Raw genomic sequence first — 17,379 nt, forward strand, 5'->3', positions numbered from 1 at the left:
ACTTTCTTCAAAGAGAGAGAAACTTTCATTTTATCGCATCTGGTTAAAATAAAAATAAAGCACGAACCGATAATTGGCGCAACTTGCAGCCGAATAAATGCGACGTGAAGAAAAAAATATCGCGTTATTTTACAACTTCGATATTGATATTTAGTATGCTGAAATTTTGCTGAACATTTCTGTAAAATCACAGATGCCACAAGATTCTTCTGCGAGATTATACATATATATTTTATCGCTCTTTATATTTAGCTTTTTGCATTCACATAATCGTTAGTCGATAATTCCATATGTGATAATTTTATATTTACAAATAACTAAAATTGAAAATGTCTCTATATATCGAAAGATACATTTCACATATGTTTTCGAATTTTTACTCTCGTTTATTTTTTGAAAGTTTTTCGTTCACTACTTTCTTATATATATGCAAATATGCATCTTACATATGCAAATATTAAATTCACACACTAGCGTGATTTATTCTCATGCTCCGTAATACAACCCTGACCGTATAAAAAGATCAGCTATGATATCTTAACCAGTCTTCATGTGGCTAAGCAAATAAGAAATGTTGCCCTTCTTATCTCTTGTCATACGAGATATCTACCGTGTTACAAGATTTTCGAAACGACACGCATCTTTACATATATATATAACTTAAAATATTTCCTATATATAATATTTTTTATTCACTGTATTTTCTATAACAGAGAGTTAAGCTCGCTTTAAAAAAATGTACAATTCGTGACAGAATTCAGCATAGAATTCTATTTATAATCTTACATGTCGTATAATACAGAAAACAATTTAAAGAAGGAAAATATACACTGTATATAAAATATAGATTAGAATACATACATTAAAATATATATGCTAGAACATAAAAATATAAATAGAATTCTGCCTTGATTGTTAAAGCGGAACTTATCACAAGAGAAAATGAGAGAATTATTTTGATACAGAATATCTGATTAAAATTTTTTAGCAATTCAAATAATTAACGTAATTTTATTTCTCACTTGATCACTTGAGTATCTTAATGACATTTTATCTTAAGATCTAATTTTATTCATTATTTCTAAAATTAAAAAAAAAAAATAAAAATATGGGAGAATCTTTTGCATTCAATTCAATTTCTGACACTTTAAAATTCAGCTTCATCACATTTTATCGATTTGTGTCAAGGAATTCCAAATCGTATTGATTTTCGAATCGATATCTGTCGAACAAACGCGCACTCACCCTCTTTATCCGATGCGTTTACTCATCTCGTAGATTTATCGTGCTCATCTTTGCCTGCAACATTCTCCCCCTCCCCTCTCCCCCGCTCTTTCGCAGGCCATCGTGAGAAGCGTCTTATCAGCTCGGTGGATTCAGATAGTCCTACGGCAGCAGGGCTATAACCCCGTCGACATTAAACTCGCTATATTGGATTTCGCGAAATTCGCATTCCTCGACCGTGAGGAACCCTACATCTTTCTCCGGTGGCAAATACAAATGGCGTAATATCTGCCACGCATTTATCTCTTATTTATTAAATAAACTTGCCGCGCTATGCGCTAATTGCGATGGATTGATCTGGAATTCCTTTCGGGAACGATCGAAAAGTTGAGATATAAAAATCTCATTAAAATAAGAAACAAATTAACTCCTCTCTACAGCGATAAGTTTATTATTGACTTGTACTTTTTTTTTTCCAATCCTAGTATATCATTTGTCAAGAGAAATTCTCCAAGTCGATCTCACACATTGATCTCTTACCAATTGTCTAAATAATCATGGCGATTGTTACATCTCGCGTGAGAGGAAGAGTTCGAGATGGAGATTACGGTCGGCAACGATAATTAAATAAAAGTGCGGCGGAGGTTCTTAGAAGAAATCCGAGATCCACTATTGAGCTCCCCGTGCAGCCGTTACGCATAGAATATGCGTGCACGCACACGTCCGTGCGCCGGCCATAAAGTCGCTCTCGATTCCTGTTAGTATGACGTTACGTCATTGAGCATTACTTTCTTCAACGTTAGGCCATCATCATGCTTGCCTGCCAACCGCCCTATAAAATATACATAGAAGTCGCAGAAAATTCTCTCCCTGTCGCAGTGAAAAAAACAATCATTCGTTTGCGCACTCTTGCTTAACTTGACATAGAACAATCGAGGTTTCATTAATCGGAATTAAAAATGATGACGTTACATCTCGCTTAATTGAGAGATCATTATTAAATCGCGTCACATCAAGGAATATTGCCTTTTTTCGCACGAATATTTTTTTTTAGTATGTTTTCTAGATTCACGATTAATTTTGATTACACCTCAGCTTATACCATAATATTTGTGAAATGCGGTATATATTTTTTATTCTGATCTGTTCACGCACGTGACCTTTTATAGTTTTATCGGAGGAAGGTTCCTTGCGTCTATATAACACGTACCAATCGCCATCGGTCGGTCGTTTACATTGCGAAACGCATTAAGCGGGACGCGGATCGCACGGATCGCTGCACCGAGCGTGTAATTGCACGCAGCGCGTGCCCGTCTAATACCGTTTTCTTTCTCTCTTTCTCTCTCTCTCTCTCTCTTTTTCGTATTTAGTGGTTTACAAAGTACCCGGTTGCACTTGATATACGCGAACCATCCGGGATACGCGCAACCAGTTTTTCACGAGGAACGGTCTCGTATTGCATCGGATGGACGTTCTGTCACGTTAAGTACGATGCACTTAAGACGCATCCTCGTGCCCGTCGAGCTCGTGTCAGATGTACGACACATCCTAAGACAATCGAAACCGTTAGAGGCATGTATTTGCGCATCGCCGTTGAAAAAAAAAATGTACTCGCGCGACCGCTTATTTTTACTAACGATAATGCGTATAGAAATAAGTTACGCTTATGCGAGATTTCTCGGTGTATTGCTGGAATTTTTACGGAATGCAAAACGAAAGTATTCGTCATATAATGATTGGAAGAATTTAATTATTTTACTCGCGTTGATGAATGTTTTTTTTTCCGTTTATTCTTCTACTTTATATTTTATATTCGTGTGTCGCTGAAAATATTATAATTCAATCGTCGTCAATACTCGACCTTTACGTCATAACCTGCCTCAATGTTACGTAAATGTAAATCGCCTAAGCAGAATTCGCGAGGGTCAGATCACATTTGGTGTCGAATGTCCCTCGTTGTTGCGCTGCAAATTTTATATTCGGTACAACTTTGCCGGCGAATCGGTATATAATATTGCTGATTGCTGGCCATGCACTTTTGCACGCGAGTCGCAGTTTTTCCTATAGTTACTCACGTGCCAATCGCATATGCTAAAGAAAAAACATGAAATTTCAAATTAAAAATTCAAGCTACAATATTAATCGAATTTATATTCTCTAAATTGTCAAAATTTATATTTTTCACTTTTAAGCTAAAAATTATTATTTTTACTATTATTATTTTTATTACTATTTCTTATCTTCATTAGATTATTAAAATTTCTGTTAAGCTGTATACGTATATATATAATACTCATATAGTGCATATAGTGCACACTCGCTTTCATCTCTCCTTTTTTTTCGTGCCTCGAAATTCTTGCGACGCGCGTACGCGCTTATCGATATTTCTCTTCTGTTAAGTGACGGCCAGATTTGGAGGATACCGTGAAAGAGAGCATCACGGGAATCGTGGACATCGCGAAGGTGTGCCTCTAGACACGTACCGGTATGCAGAAACGTGCCCAGAGTACCGCGCAGCTGCTCAAGGTCGCATCCGTATTGACATCACACGGCGAACGTACGACGGTGCTTTCGTTTGTTTTAAGCCGGGCCGCGCTTCTTTACCTTGTTTGGAACACGTTAATGCGCGTCCGGAGATAAAGTACACGTGCGCGATGCACGCGCATAATTATATACGCAATAATAATAATAAAAAAAGAGAAACATTTCTACTCATTACGAACAAAGAGGCTAGCGATGTTCATTGTTTCGTTCAAATGATACCGCGATAAGAAAATGTATATCAAAATATAATTGCTAGAGCAACGAGAATAAAATTATATATTTTATATTATATATTTATATAGTTGCCAGAAGCACTGTGGATAAACAAATAAGGATGTCAGCGTGTTTAAATACAACGCGTTTCAGTTGATATGAGACCGAGTCTAATTGACACGTCATCACTTTGGCTTCCGGGCAAACGTCATTTTGCCGGAACTTTTTGGGGGGTAGTTCTTCGTCTGGGTGACTCGCCCGCATTCTTCGCCGACAAGATAATACGCTTTAGAGAGAAAGAGAGAGAAGCATGCTTAAGTGGTATCCATAACTCACTTCGTCGCGCCCCCAGAAGGGGGCCTCGTTATACCGTTTCGTTTCAGGTAGACCCCTGGCCGCGTTCGAGTGGCCGGCGAGCCGAGACCAGGTATAAACAACTCGTCGCATAATGGTAAAAAGGTAATGGAGTAGCCGTGTTGTTCCGGCCACTTATATGCGGGGTCATCCGCAGCGGGGGGGGGAGGAGGAGGGAGGGGGAGAGAGAGACACGCAACGAGAACTAGTCGAGAGGGTGAAGAGTGCCCCTTTCGGGCACGCGCCCGCATTCGCAGAGTCGAACCGCGACTTCCGCTCTCCCCCGCGAGAGTCACCTTCCGGTGTCTCTGACGCGGAACGGCCCGGCAACTGTCATCGGTACGCGGCCACGTGTTCGCTTCAGGAAACGAGACCAATATTCAATTTGTGTTTACGACATTCTAATTTCAAACTCGCGTTCGACGTAAGCGCGTGTAATTTATATTACGCAATACATTTACACGTGACCCGCAATAAAAAGCAAGAGTAAGTCTCCGGGGTGTCTCGATCACGCCGCTTTAAATCCCATGGGTAGGGGCGTATTTATTCGCGCGGGACGTGATCCACGCGCGAAACACGAGGCGCACGAGCCGCGAGCGAGATCGTTGCTTCGATTATTTACATAATTATTTATTCAGTTTTTCGTAAATAATTTGAAACAACAACTCTTCAAATCCCTAGCACTGTCATTATTAAGCAGACGAGAGAATGTTGGTCATTAGTAATTAAATTTCGCTACTGTTATAATCGTTACTAATTACTTTGCTTTTTACTCTGCATCGGATTTGTCAGGATCAGCCTGAATGTTTTTGTCTTATATATAATATGTTTTTTTCTCGTTACAGCCAATCGTATCGGCCGATGAGCGGCGTGAGCACGATGGGCATAGGGACTGCCACGGGGGGTACCTACGCCCTCCCTTACATGACAAGCAGTCCTACGGAACTGGCGTCATCGCCTCAGCTTTGGAACACTCAAGGTATGTATCTGCTGCGGAGATAATTGACGCGATAAGTTTACGTCCTTGCCCATATTAGACGGACTACCAGCATTCCTTACGATAATCCTCCATACGAGTCATCGAGACGCTTAGAAGTTTTTTTAAGAGATTGCAATTTTTGTAAAGTGATTCATTGCTAGAATACAAAAGAATATTTTCATTCTCTCCTTGTAAATCTTTCCGCGTATAATCGCATATACATGTCATATTTCGGTAAAAATTATATTTTGCAGAATTCAGAAATATATATATATATATGCAAAATTGTTATATATTATCATAACTTTATTAATTTTATTTAATTAGGATTAGTTATGATTAATTGTTTATCGTTCAATCATACACAAACACTGACAATTTCAAGTGGATTTTGACACAGAATTTCCTAATCTGATCTACAAAGGTATATACAACTCATTTGAAAATTGATGCGCAGTAAATAAGACTTCCATAGTGACATTTTAAAGAAGAAAAGTTTGCGTTTCCCCCCCAAAAAAAAAAAAGAAAAAATGGATGAAGAAAAGCTGCGATTAAAAGGACACCCCGTAGCGCTTTGAGACGATCTTCGGTTCGTCATACACCTTTTTTTTTTTGTCTCCTTCTCTCGACAGGTTTGAGCAGCGGTCTTTCCATCGCCGAGGATTACGGCAGCAGCAAATCCTCGGGTACGGTGTCTCATCAATCCCTGCCGGCGTTCTCGCAGCCCTTTGGCGCGCGATCGTACCGTTACAGTCCACCTTACGCGACATCTCAACAAAATACCACCGGCACCGCCGGCGCCGTCGTGGATGCCACTTCCTGGACGTACGCATCGCCCACGAGCGATCCACTGACGACGCAATATGGTTCATTTCCAAAACGGCAGACAGTTAATTCCGGGACGGCGCCGACGCAACTCAGTGCCGCGGCAAGCCTAACTGCAAGTGAGTCTATCCTCTTTTTTTCTTTAATACTTTAATTAAATATTAAGGCGCAATTTAATACTTTTTTTATTTACGATCGAGCGAAGTTATGATGTGGTTAGGTAATGAGATTAGATTTAAAATTAGGATTAGTAGAAGAATTTTTTTATTAATCCTCTTAATGTGCTATTCTTGTGGAATAAAATGCGAGATTATTTTTTCATAGAAAAATAATTTTTTTTTTATTTATCACACAATTTTATGAGAATAGAAGGTTGATTTTTTTTTTCTTCTCGTGGCATTAAAAGGATTAATAAGAAAAATTGATTAAAGCAGGCGGATCGTATAATTTCATCATAACATTATAAGTGAATTAATAATCTCGTTTCGTCACGAAAGAGATCATGAAGAATCCTTATTAAATCCGCGCAAAGATAACGGATTTACTTGTATCGCTTCTCAAAATTCATCTCATCGATGTATGCAGTGATCGCCGCGTATTCTCACGACTTAGATTAATCAAATCGCGATGTTCGTGTCTCCGGCAATAAAACCGCGGGAATCGGCCAGTTTCGCGATAACGCGAACGTGTGCTGGATTTTATTCGATTCGTTGAAATTGACGAGAAACATTCTTCATAGTTTATTAATCATCGACTTGTTTGCTGGATGTATATCATTTTTTCACGCGTAATCCCAGCGCTTTGTGATATACGTTCGAATCTTTATCTTCTATTTCATAGCACATCAATATGACTGTCATTAAGCCATCCTCCAGGAATAATTTTTTTTTTATTAAATATTTCTCGCACGCATGACAGTTTCTTATTTACATTTATGAAGTATTGAAAATCTTATTAAAAATACAAAATAATTTTTTATAATAATTCTTAATCCACATATTTTTGCATTTATATGATTAAACTCGCAATATTTTTAGTTCATTATTAAATATTTCAGAATATAAATTGATTAAATATATTATATTAAATAAATCGTAAATAATACGATAACAAAAGGATAAATAATAAAAGTGTAAACAATAAAAGGACAAATCCGACGAGATCCGCGAGATTCATAAACTAAAATATATTTCTCCTCGTTTTTTCTCCTAAATTCCGACACATTCTCGAATTAATTTCTTCCGAGTATTTCGTAACACGAAACCGCAAAGTGCAGGGTAACGTAAGCGAGCTGCAAGTGACCGATCAGTATCAGTAAGCAACCCCTCATCCATGGTGGTCCTTGAGAAGCCAGAGACTGCCCCTGTCGCCGTGTTGCGCCGCATGCGACCCTAAAGTGGACGGTATCCTTTGATGCGACTGATCCTTCGTCGCGCGCATCTGCGTCCGTACGGAAATAAATGAAACGCCGGCGCTAAAGCGACACACGCGAGCTCTCGGTTTCGTGCGCGTGGATATCGTCAAGCGTGAGATCGGTGGGCGTGTACACGCACACGCTTCGTCGAACTCTCGAATTCCGCACTTGCGACACACGTTATTTTCTTATCCATTTTTTTTTTTTTTTAATTTGAGAACTTTGTTCAACCAATTATTATTTTATTTTTATATCATTAATTTTTTTCAGATAAAACTTTCCTGTTAATTGTATTACTACGAATCATCTAGATTGTTACTAGATGATAATCTTGTTCGTCGAACTCTGTTCTCATAATTTTCTAACGATTTATATAATTTCGGGCAATGAGAACTATTCCTCCTTCTTTGTCACATGATAAATTGACGTTAAGCTAAGCTCCAATAATGATCGACGGCGTGTCGTGTTGCTGTCGTCATAAATAATAAGGTAAAAGGATTCGATGTTTCGTTACTCGTGAAAAATCGAAGAGCGATCGGCTCACCCGATCCCGGTGGCACGGATAGTCACACATAGTTGTGACTAATTCGTTCACTAATAAATTAGGGCGGTCCCAGCAGACCAGACTCTCGAATATCGCGTTTCAGTTTTTCCTTACTTGGTCCTACGTCAGCCCTACTGGCAATATTTCTCGAGCGCGTCTATTTTTTAGTTTGCACCGTAGTAATTATTTATGAATAACGTTAAATCAATATCGGATGATCGATGAGATAGGTGGTACATATCTTTTACAAATTTATATTCGTTATTGAGAGACCGAAGATTTATCGTTCGCACTCGGGTCGGTCATGCTGGCTGTGCTGACCTGTCGATTTTATAACATACGAGAGTCGGCGATATCCGCGGTTTTTTGTATCTTGTTGGCTCGTCAAAAATGGATTAACTAGTAAACACAATGAATTCTTTTTTTAACTCATATAATCGATCATTTGTAATATTAAAATAATTTGTATTATTATCATCTTAATTAAAAAATATTAAATTTTATTTTTATCTCATATAAAAATTTATCTCATATAAAAATTCAATTGTAAATTGACGGATTTTTTTTTCGTAGAATAGGGGAATATATCTATTTTTTTTTTTTTTTCTCGAAATCAGTAATATATGTATATTTATTAATTTCCCGGAGCGCATTTCTCGTCCTTTCACTTGATAGAAGCGTCTGGCGGCGATTTTTCTCGCGCGATTCTCGAGTTGCGAATCTGTTCTTTATCGTCTACAATTTCGGGCTTCGCAGTAGCCGGCGAAGGAGTCCTAAGATATACAGATTCCCTCCCCGAGTCTCGTCGTCGTCCGCGGCACCTGTTCCCGTCACGCGCGCTATCGAAGGAGGCAGCGAACATTGATACGACCATGATCTAGGTTGTACGAACGGGCCTAATCTAGTTGCGTTAACGCGCGAAAGGAAAGTGGTAATAATGATAGGGCTGTATCTAGCGGGGGCGCATCGGTTTGCGATAATTCCACCATAAATGTGTATATTCCTCAGACGTAACATCTCTCTCTTAGGTATCTAATCTAAAACCGGTCAGTGACACGAAACTGACAGTATCGGAAATGGAAGAGGCATATCGTCGCGTTGTTCTCCGAGATAATCCGATCGCGATTTTACCATTGAATTTTTTTTTTTTTTTGCCAAAATGTTCTCTTGCTTGTAAGACTTCATCTGTAGAAAAACAAATAGAAGAGATTTATTGGATTCACTGTTGTCTTTGAGAAATACTACGGATTATAAAATATCCAGTGAAATAAGCGCGGCAAAGGCATATCATTCTTTCAAGCTAATGTAAATTAAAATTGCGATGTGTGTGTCTTCTTGTTTCGATCGAGGATTCGTGGCGATGAAATATCACGTTCGCCGGGCGTGTCACGTAGAGGATAAGTAGTTCGATTAAAATGCAAAATCTCTTGCTTTCTTTTTAAATACCTCCTCCGTTATCATTCGCAATTAATTCTGACTCTTATGCAAGCTCAAGTTCACGACCAAGTGGACGATATCACGCGCGGCTCATTACTCTTCTTTTCCCTGTTTTCGGGTAATAATTAAGACTCGCTGTCCTGATAACAGCGAATACATAGTAACATTAATTGAACGCGTCTCTTCGCGACGTTGAATTCATTTCAGATACTAATAATGACGTCAAGATAAAATATTGGCTCCTCCGAGGTTCACGGAGGTCGCGACTTTTTTATCCGCGTGACGTAAAAATTCGTTTCGCTACAAGAGGAGTAAATGTATAAGTTTAAAATATATCTTGCCGAATCTTAAATTGTCTTCATCGAAATACTCATAGTGTCTTTGACGAGAGTATCTTTGACGTTTTCTTTTCTTTTTATCGCAAAAAATATATCTTGCTTTCTTTTTAACACTCAAGGCGCATGGAAACGAATTAGATGCCGCGTCTACGAATGTTTCTTCCCATGCTCGAGACAAGTGTTTCTGTTTTAATTTTTGTATCGCCCATGACGATCCTCTATATGATGTCATTTTTATTTATAATATGATTAACAAAAATTGTATGCAATAGAGATGAAAATAATATTTAAATTCAAATATTCAGAGAAAGAGAGATGGCGAGATGCGCATCTCCAAGATGTATCGAAGAGGGAGAATTTGAAAAGACCTTAAGTGGTTCTTCAGGGACTAGAGTCTGCGATTGTACATGCCGCATCATGCGGACTCTATTCCGGCAGACTGGGAGAAAGAGAGAGAGAGAGATAGAAATTCTCCTTTTAACATACCGCGACCTCGAGTATCTCGAGTCCGCGAGTTCATCATGTATTTAAGTTTAACCGCGCCAGACACGCGTATTTCCCCGCCTACCTAAAGGAGGGAGCATCTCTCTTGGCATGTTTTCGTATACGTCGTTATAACGTCGGTGCCGCGAGTACCGCGCGAGAGCCTGCATCATCCTAAAGGACCGTGCACGTGGCCGTCCGTAAATTAATCTGAAGGATTGATCTGAAAATTTTCTTTTTTAAAACCATACAGCTCACCTCTTTTTTTCACTTACATCTGCATTTACGATCGGCACGTTTCAGAATATAAAATTAACGTAGCAATCTTATCAGTCTCCGTTTCTTCAATTCAATTAAATTTTTATATAAGTATAATAAAACTGTTGAAATGGTCAAAAGTTTCGTGACGAAAAAATAATTCTCAATCCTCATAATGACGATTGGATATTCAATGATAGAAAGGTCGAAGAGTCATAAATAAACAATGGCAATTGGAGTGCCTGAACACCTGTGGCAAACGGGGCGTGCAGGTACATAGACTGCGTCGGGAAATTGATTGAGCTTTCTCAGTATGAAATAACAAGTATCGTGAAGCCGAGGGCAGATTGGCGAGCGGTCGAAGGAAACAAAAGCGCAGGTGAACAAGAATGTTAATGCGATGATAACGCGGTGGTTATTATCGCGCCAGTATATAATCGTCTAACTGTGAAATTAAATTCGCCTACGAGGAATAATACGGCACAATACGATTTATCGCGCTTGATCTTAAGCGATATATTGTACAAGCATAATATGCGTCACTTCTCCATTATTTATTTTTCTCTCCTTTAATGTTCCTTCATCACTTCTCTCCGATATTTTTTATTAACGGCGCGAATTCTCTCGTCGTTTCACGACGGGGTCGCACGAAGGTCGGAGTCGGCGTCGTCCGGGCGTGAAAATGCGCAACGTGAACCCTTGTACGTTTAGCGAGGATATTCCATATAGAGGATACTCGGCTACGTCAGCCACGTCTCGCTACATAATATCCGATTGCTCGCCAAGTCTGATTCCGCTGCCTCCTCCCTCCCCCCCCCCTCCTCCTTCCCTATCTCGAGAAGATTCTCGTGTCCTCTGACCTCTTCGTCCTCGTGTCGGTTTGGTAACTCAATGCCCGCATTTTAATTCCTCTCTCTCTCTCTCCCGCTTTCCTCGCATCCTTCCATATCTAGTTACGGACGCTCTTCTATATTTCGAGAACAGCGTGCCAAGTTATAGACACCATGAAATGACGCGGAGCAATCGGAGCATTTCGAATTTAATTTTCTAATTTAATGATTCAGAGGATATAGCACTAATGGAAAGAAAGCGAGTTCTAATTTTCCATGTAAACATATAACTTCACGATCGTCGTAAATTACACTTAAAGAGACACGATTAAATATTAATTTAGTAACATATATTTTTATTTATATTTTTTTATGTGTATACAATATTTAGAATAATATTATATATTTTAGATCATTGTTATAATTCCACTATACGCACATACACTTTACATATATGTATGTTTTTTTTCGAAGACTTCCCGCAGACGTCTCTGCGATAAAAAAAGAAAGATATCATTGTCGCAACCTTCTGATTTGCACTCGCAAATTCTCGCGAGAGTGGCGATGAAATCCGACAATTAATAACCTAGTATTTGTGGGTCAAGGTGGCGTCATGCAGGCGCGAGAATGCAACTCGACCCGCGTGTGCATGATACACACGGCTCTCTACGAGAGAGTTCGTAGGACTCGCGGACGAACATCAGCAGCTTCTTGCTTACCTACATACAATATCCGATTGCTTCCCAGTGGCGTTTCTGCCGGATGTGCTGCTCGCGTACGCCGACCTCTCCTCGTTTCTTTCTCCTTCTCCGTTTTGCTTTTCTTCTTTTCCTTTTTTTTTTCCATCGAGTAACCCGAGATTAATTCTCTTATTTTTCTCCGTCATCGAGTGACGCGCTCGCTCGAACTCTATTAGAATGAGACGCGGGGATTCTCGCGGATTCAAACAAACATTGTTTAGTAGATGGTTATATCAATCTCAGAAAATCTCTGCAGAAGATCTCGCAAATTTTGATTTAGACAACGAAAGGGATATCGTCCTCCCCATATTTCTTCGAGTTTCGAAGTTCGTTTGGTACCATTTAAATGGTACACATTTATGGCGAGATAACTTTTGCATTCCGAAATAATTAATAATTTTTTGTCATTATAGAAATAATTTTGTAGGCATTTTTTTTTTTTCTTAACGCGGCACATGGCGCGACACTATACCGGGTTGCCTCGCGTTATTATCGGCAAACGCCGGAAATTCTGATAACGCCGTGTCCGTTTCCATACTTCCCTCGTCGTCTGTATACTTCCTGCATCCTTCCTCCTCTTGCTCGTCCATGTTCCTTGATCCACTCTTCACATTTCTGGTTATTTTCATTTTATATATATATATATATATATATATATATATATATATATATATATATATATACTTTCATATTCCGCATCGCAACTCGTAAAAAATTAGATAATTATTAATACTTTAAGATTTATAATATTTACAGCTAACGTTCACGATAAGTGTATTTATTTCGGAGCATAAATTCGGAAACGGGATATTTGTCTTCTTATAACTTTTTTATAATAGATGATTTTAAGAAATTATTAAAACGTTAATGACTTCACTTTATATATTAAGCTGTCATTAAGAATGGCCGCGTTGTAAAGTTGTTGACTTTAAGGTCAAAATTTCTTTTCATGGCAACACTGGAAAATTACAGAAAATAATTTAAATTCCTATGTAACGTATTAATCTTTTTTTCACAATGTTTTTCTACGACGATTTTATTAATTTCTCGTTCTTTTGTCGCGCTAGCAAAATAAGTAGAACTAAATCCTTTTTTACAATTTTTTTTTTCCGGAATGGAGTTTGCGTTCCACGTTTCGCTCGCGGTCCGACAGACTATGCATATTCATAGTCACGTAATGTAGAAATGAGGGGAAGAGGGGTGGTATGCGTCGCGAGAGCCGACGAAACAATTGTTTCCGAGTGGTCACGTAAAAAGAGGCCACCGCGCAGATATTGTTACTACTCTCGTCGGAGACACGTGTGTAAAAGTGTGCTCTTTTTACCTGGCCGCGAAAATTGCGTCGCGTTGTGAGCCGGAAGCACGTGTGCGTACGCGCTGCATTTTTTTTTTTTTTTTCCCCGCTTCTGCGATGGAAGAGGAAAAGATTCGTGGGAAAAGCGAATGGTCACTGTATCTTGCTAAATTTATTCCGCACCGCGCTTGCACGTCTGCTTTTAACGCGAAGAAGAATACTTGCTTTTGCGAGAGAAATAAAAGTAAAAGTATTCACAAATAGAGACAAAGAATATGATTATATATCTCTGATAAGGAAGAATATGTCGATTATTATGATACTTTTTCTCGCACGTCTTTATAGTATTTTTTTACACTTAATTTATTTACAATCGAATTAATGCAACACATTATGTCCAATTAAATTTCTGACTATTAATTATCTATGTAAATATATATAAACTTAATAATTAATTCCAAATTGATTCTCAGAAAATATGTACAGAATACGAGGAGTGTATGCGTGTATAAGTATCGTGTCATAATTATATTATATTTTAGACACTTAATAATGTGATATCATTTAACTGCACTTAAACACTAACTACGTTATCAAATATTACGTCATTAAGAATCATAGATATTATATTACACAATTTTATCGATCGTCTTATCTTTTCGAATGAACTAGTCGATGAGACCTTATGCTATCTTAAAATCAACAGCACATTGACAATCAATTATTTTTCGATTTTTGCAACTGGTTCAAGATTAATATTAAAATCTTCATATAATTAAAAATACAAGGAAATAGCGATATACATATACATATATAGCGTTTTCGAGTGAAGTAAATTTGATCACTTTGAGAAAAATTAATTGACGTCATAAACTCCGTCTTGGATTATTAGGAGATACTTAAATTATTAGATTAATCAATATAATACTTCGAGAAAGCATTTGATTAATTAAGACAAAAAGTCTTGTGCTTTAAAGCCAAAATAGCATCAAACGAAATAAATTCATATTATTTATATTAATTAGATTTAAAACTCATTTTCGATTGAATATATATATATATATGTTTATGGCAAACTGAGTTTAATTACTCTCAAAGCGATTAAAGCTGCTTTATTAAAAAATTAATATATACATATAAAGAAATGCTATCGCATACGTGTGTGTGTGTGTGTTTTGCGTGCGACTCGATTGCCTGGTTGTTCTGAGAAACACAGAATGTGAAACGCAGTGCACAACATCGAGGCGGAGTACTTTACGGAGGGCCGCGAGTGCGTGAACTGCGGCGCGATTTCCACACCCTTATGGCGTAGAGACGGCACCGGGCATTATCTCTGCAACGCATGCGGTCTCTACCACAAGATGAATGGAATGAATCGTCCTCTAGTTAAACAGCCACGCCGCTTGGTAAGAAAGGCTTCGCGCGACGTACGTCCCTCTCCCCTTTGCCCCTTCGTCATCGCGATCCAAAATTCATTTCCGGGAACGGAACGGTTTGACGAAGTCATTTTCGTTATTAATTTTCACAGTGATCTTCCTTAAAGTCTTTTATAATAAGAAATCCTGGATGAAATCTGGACAATTCTGATTTCTGATACCGTTCCCGTGAAAATCGGATTAATCTGCAAGGTACTTTGGGAAAGAGACGAACGGAGAGAAAGAGAAAGAGAGAGAGAGAGACAGAAACACAAGGGATCCTTTTTCACTTGTGTTCTTGTTTACTGTCCAGGAGGCCTATGTGGAAATTCGCCCGTGATGTTCTGTCCTTCCGTAAATCCGAGCGATCGCATTCTTTCGTCTCCGACTGTGATTCTACGAAGGGATCGGCGATGCAATGAAAAAAAAAAAAAAAAAGAAAGAAACTTGGCCCTCGAGACTTGTCGCATCGCCGTGTATATTTAATACGCGCACGAAAAACACCCCTAACGTATGGCCTCATGTCTGTTTCAGTGGCGGACCAGGGCAATTTCTACAAAGACTCTCTCTTCTGTGGGTATAGTGGCGCCCGTCGCGTCCTCGCGGAGGAGAAAACGAGCCGTCGTTTGGTAGGTGTCATCCTCCCAAGTCAGCATTCTCTCTCTTTCTCTATCTTTTCCTTTCTTTCTGTCTAACGGTACTGTATATCAGTAATGATATTTTTCTCGTGTTTCTCTCTCTCTCTCTCTCTCTCTCTCTCTTTCTCTTTCTCTTTCTCTTTCTATCTTTTCATCTATTCCTAAGCATTCATCATCAGCATTCCCTGTCCCGCAATTCGTCGCGCTTCTCATATTGTTTTCTTCAGCTAATAAATTTTTGTTGATTCTTTACTGCGACAAAGTACGGGGTATAATAATTGCTGATTGATTAACGATTGATTAACAATAGTAACACTTTATCAATATCTCTAAACGATGTATATTAGATTGACGCTTTTAAAGAATGCTATTTATTCAATCAAATGCGTGTAAGAATAGAATCGAGAGATCAATGATAAGATTAGTATTTAAGAATCAACAATTAAAATTACTAAGAATCATTAATTATAATTGAATTATAATTAATATGAATGAAATACTAGTACTAAAATTACATGTCAGAGGACTGTCTTTTTTTATAAACAGTTAAGAATCGTCGAATGTTCTTCCCATCCTGGTTTTCCTTCAATCTCGTGTAACGTCGCGCTTTCATCAATCATCATTACGCTAAACGCCAATCGATTATCGTCGACGAAAGCAGTCTTCTCGATTGCTTTCGTTGTCGATTACACGTTTCTAACAGGTGACACAACTTTCGAATCGTAAGCCCCGAGGTGCCACTATACCCATGGTACGAGCACTCTCCTCCTCCCCCCCAAAATCACGTGCAGCCTGATTAAACATAGAGTACGTCACGTCTCTTTTAACATACGTGTTGTCGCTCGTTCAATTTTTCAATCACACGGAATGATTCTTTGTGATGTTTGTTGAGTTTTTCCAGGCTCGCGCGTGATCTTCGGAGGGTGGCTCGCTTTTCTGCTCCGCGGTCTCTCTGCGGTACCTTGCACACAGAAAGCTTTCTAGTCACGGTAATCCCCTTCTGAGTTCGCATCAGAGTTCATTAGTGGCTCGACTGATGAAAGCGATTGATCATTACCATTTTTCCATTAAAAATTTTAATATTTGAAATATTTTCCGACTTTCTTTTCTTTGCATAATATAGCATGCTTTCTCTAAAATTTACAGTTCTGTTAAGTTACTCTCTCGTATCTTTCGTCTGTATTTTCATATTTCTGATATCACATAAATAAATTTTAATGTTTCGTATTGACCAGAGCGAGATTCTGTCGAGATAAAATCATACACCATTCTAAGAGCAAAACGCGATCCGTTATCATTACGCTTTCATCAGACCCTCGGAATCATTTTCAAAGATATATTTTTCTCTCGGTTGAAGGCAATGAATGATTATAATAATGATTTCTTATTTCTTCAGTCTGCTACGAGGCGCGTTGGTCTCTCTTGCAGCAACTGCGAAACGACGATGACATCGTTGTGGCGTCGCAACACACACGGCGAACCGGTGTGTAACGCCTGCGGTCTTTACTTCAAGCTGCACGGTATCAACAGGCCGTCGACTATGAAAAAAGATAGCATTCAAACGCGCAAGCGGAAACCTAAGGGCGGAATGAAAACCAGCGACACGCCTCTCACCGGCACTGTCGCGCAATGCGCAAACAACAATAATAATAACAACAATGTCAAACTTGAGCCAGGTAAGCTGTTCGAGAGCAACGCGATGTAAAGCGCGAGACGAGGCGTACGGATAATGTAATGCATGAGAAAAACGGAGCACAAAATAATTCACGCGAATAATGTCACAAATGTCTTTAATTATAAATAAATAATTAACAAAGTCAAATACACAGCTTTTTACACAAAGTTCCGA

The 17,379-nt window shown here is 38.6% G+C and overlaps 2 protein-coding genes across 4 annotated transcripts in view; one reads left to right on the top strand and one right to left on the bottom strand.

The window, feature by feature from the left end:
- Positions 1 to 17,379, top strand: part of LOC126853858 (box A-binding factor-like) — a 58,702-nt gene that overhangs the window by 39,436 nt on the left and 1,887 nt on the right. For 2 of the 3 annotated variants that reach the window (XM_050599938.1, XM_050599937.1), the window contains 4 exons: positions 5,181 to 5,314; positions 5,947 to 6,258; positions 14,708 to 14,883; positions 16,927 to 17,206. In XM_050599938.1, coding sequence (XP_050455895.1) covers positions 5,181 to 5,314; positions 5,947 to 6,258; positions 14,708 to 14,883; positions 16,927 to 17,206 — 902 coding nt within the window. Of the gene's footprint in view, positions 1 to 5,180; positions 5,315 to 5,946; positions 6,259 to 14,707; positions 14,884 to 15,426; positions 15,522 to 16,926; positions 17,207 to 17,379 lie in introns of all 3 variants that reach the window. The other variant, XM_050599940.1, reaches the window with a different exon arrangement.
- LOC126853888 (uncharacterized) lies at positions 11,868 to 12,796 on the bottom strand. The gene is made up of 2 exons (XM_050600006.1): positions 12,656 to 12,796; positions 11,868 to 12,376 (listed from the first exon to the last, which is right to left on the bottom strand). Exons 1-2 carry the CDS (start codon positions 12,771 to 12,773, stop codon positions 12,159 to 12,161), a joined length of 336 nt encoding a protein of 111 aa, XP_050455963.1. The 5' UTR covers positions 12,774 to 12,796; the 3' UTR covers positions 11,868 to 12,158.

This window comes from Cataglyphis hispanica, chromosome 13 (assembly GCF_021464435.1).
Source record: "Cataglyphis hispanica isolate Lineage 1 chromosome 13, ULB_Chis1_1.0, whole genome shotgun sequence".
Taxonomy (NCBI): domain Eukaryota; kingdom Metazoa; phylum Arthropoda; class Insecta; order Hymenoptera; family Formicidae; genus Cataglyphis; species Cataglyphis hispanica.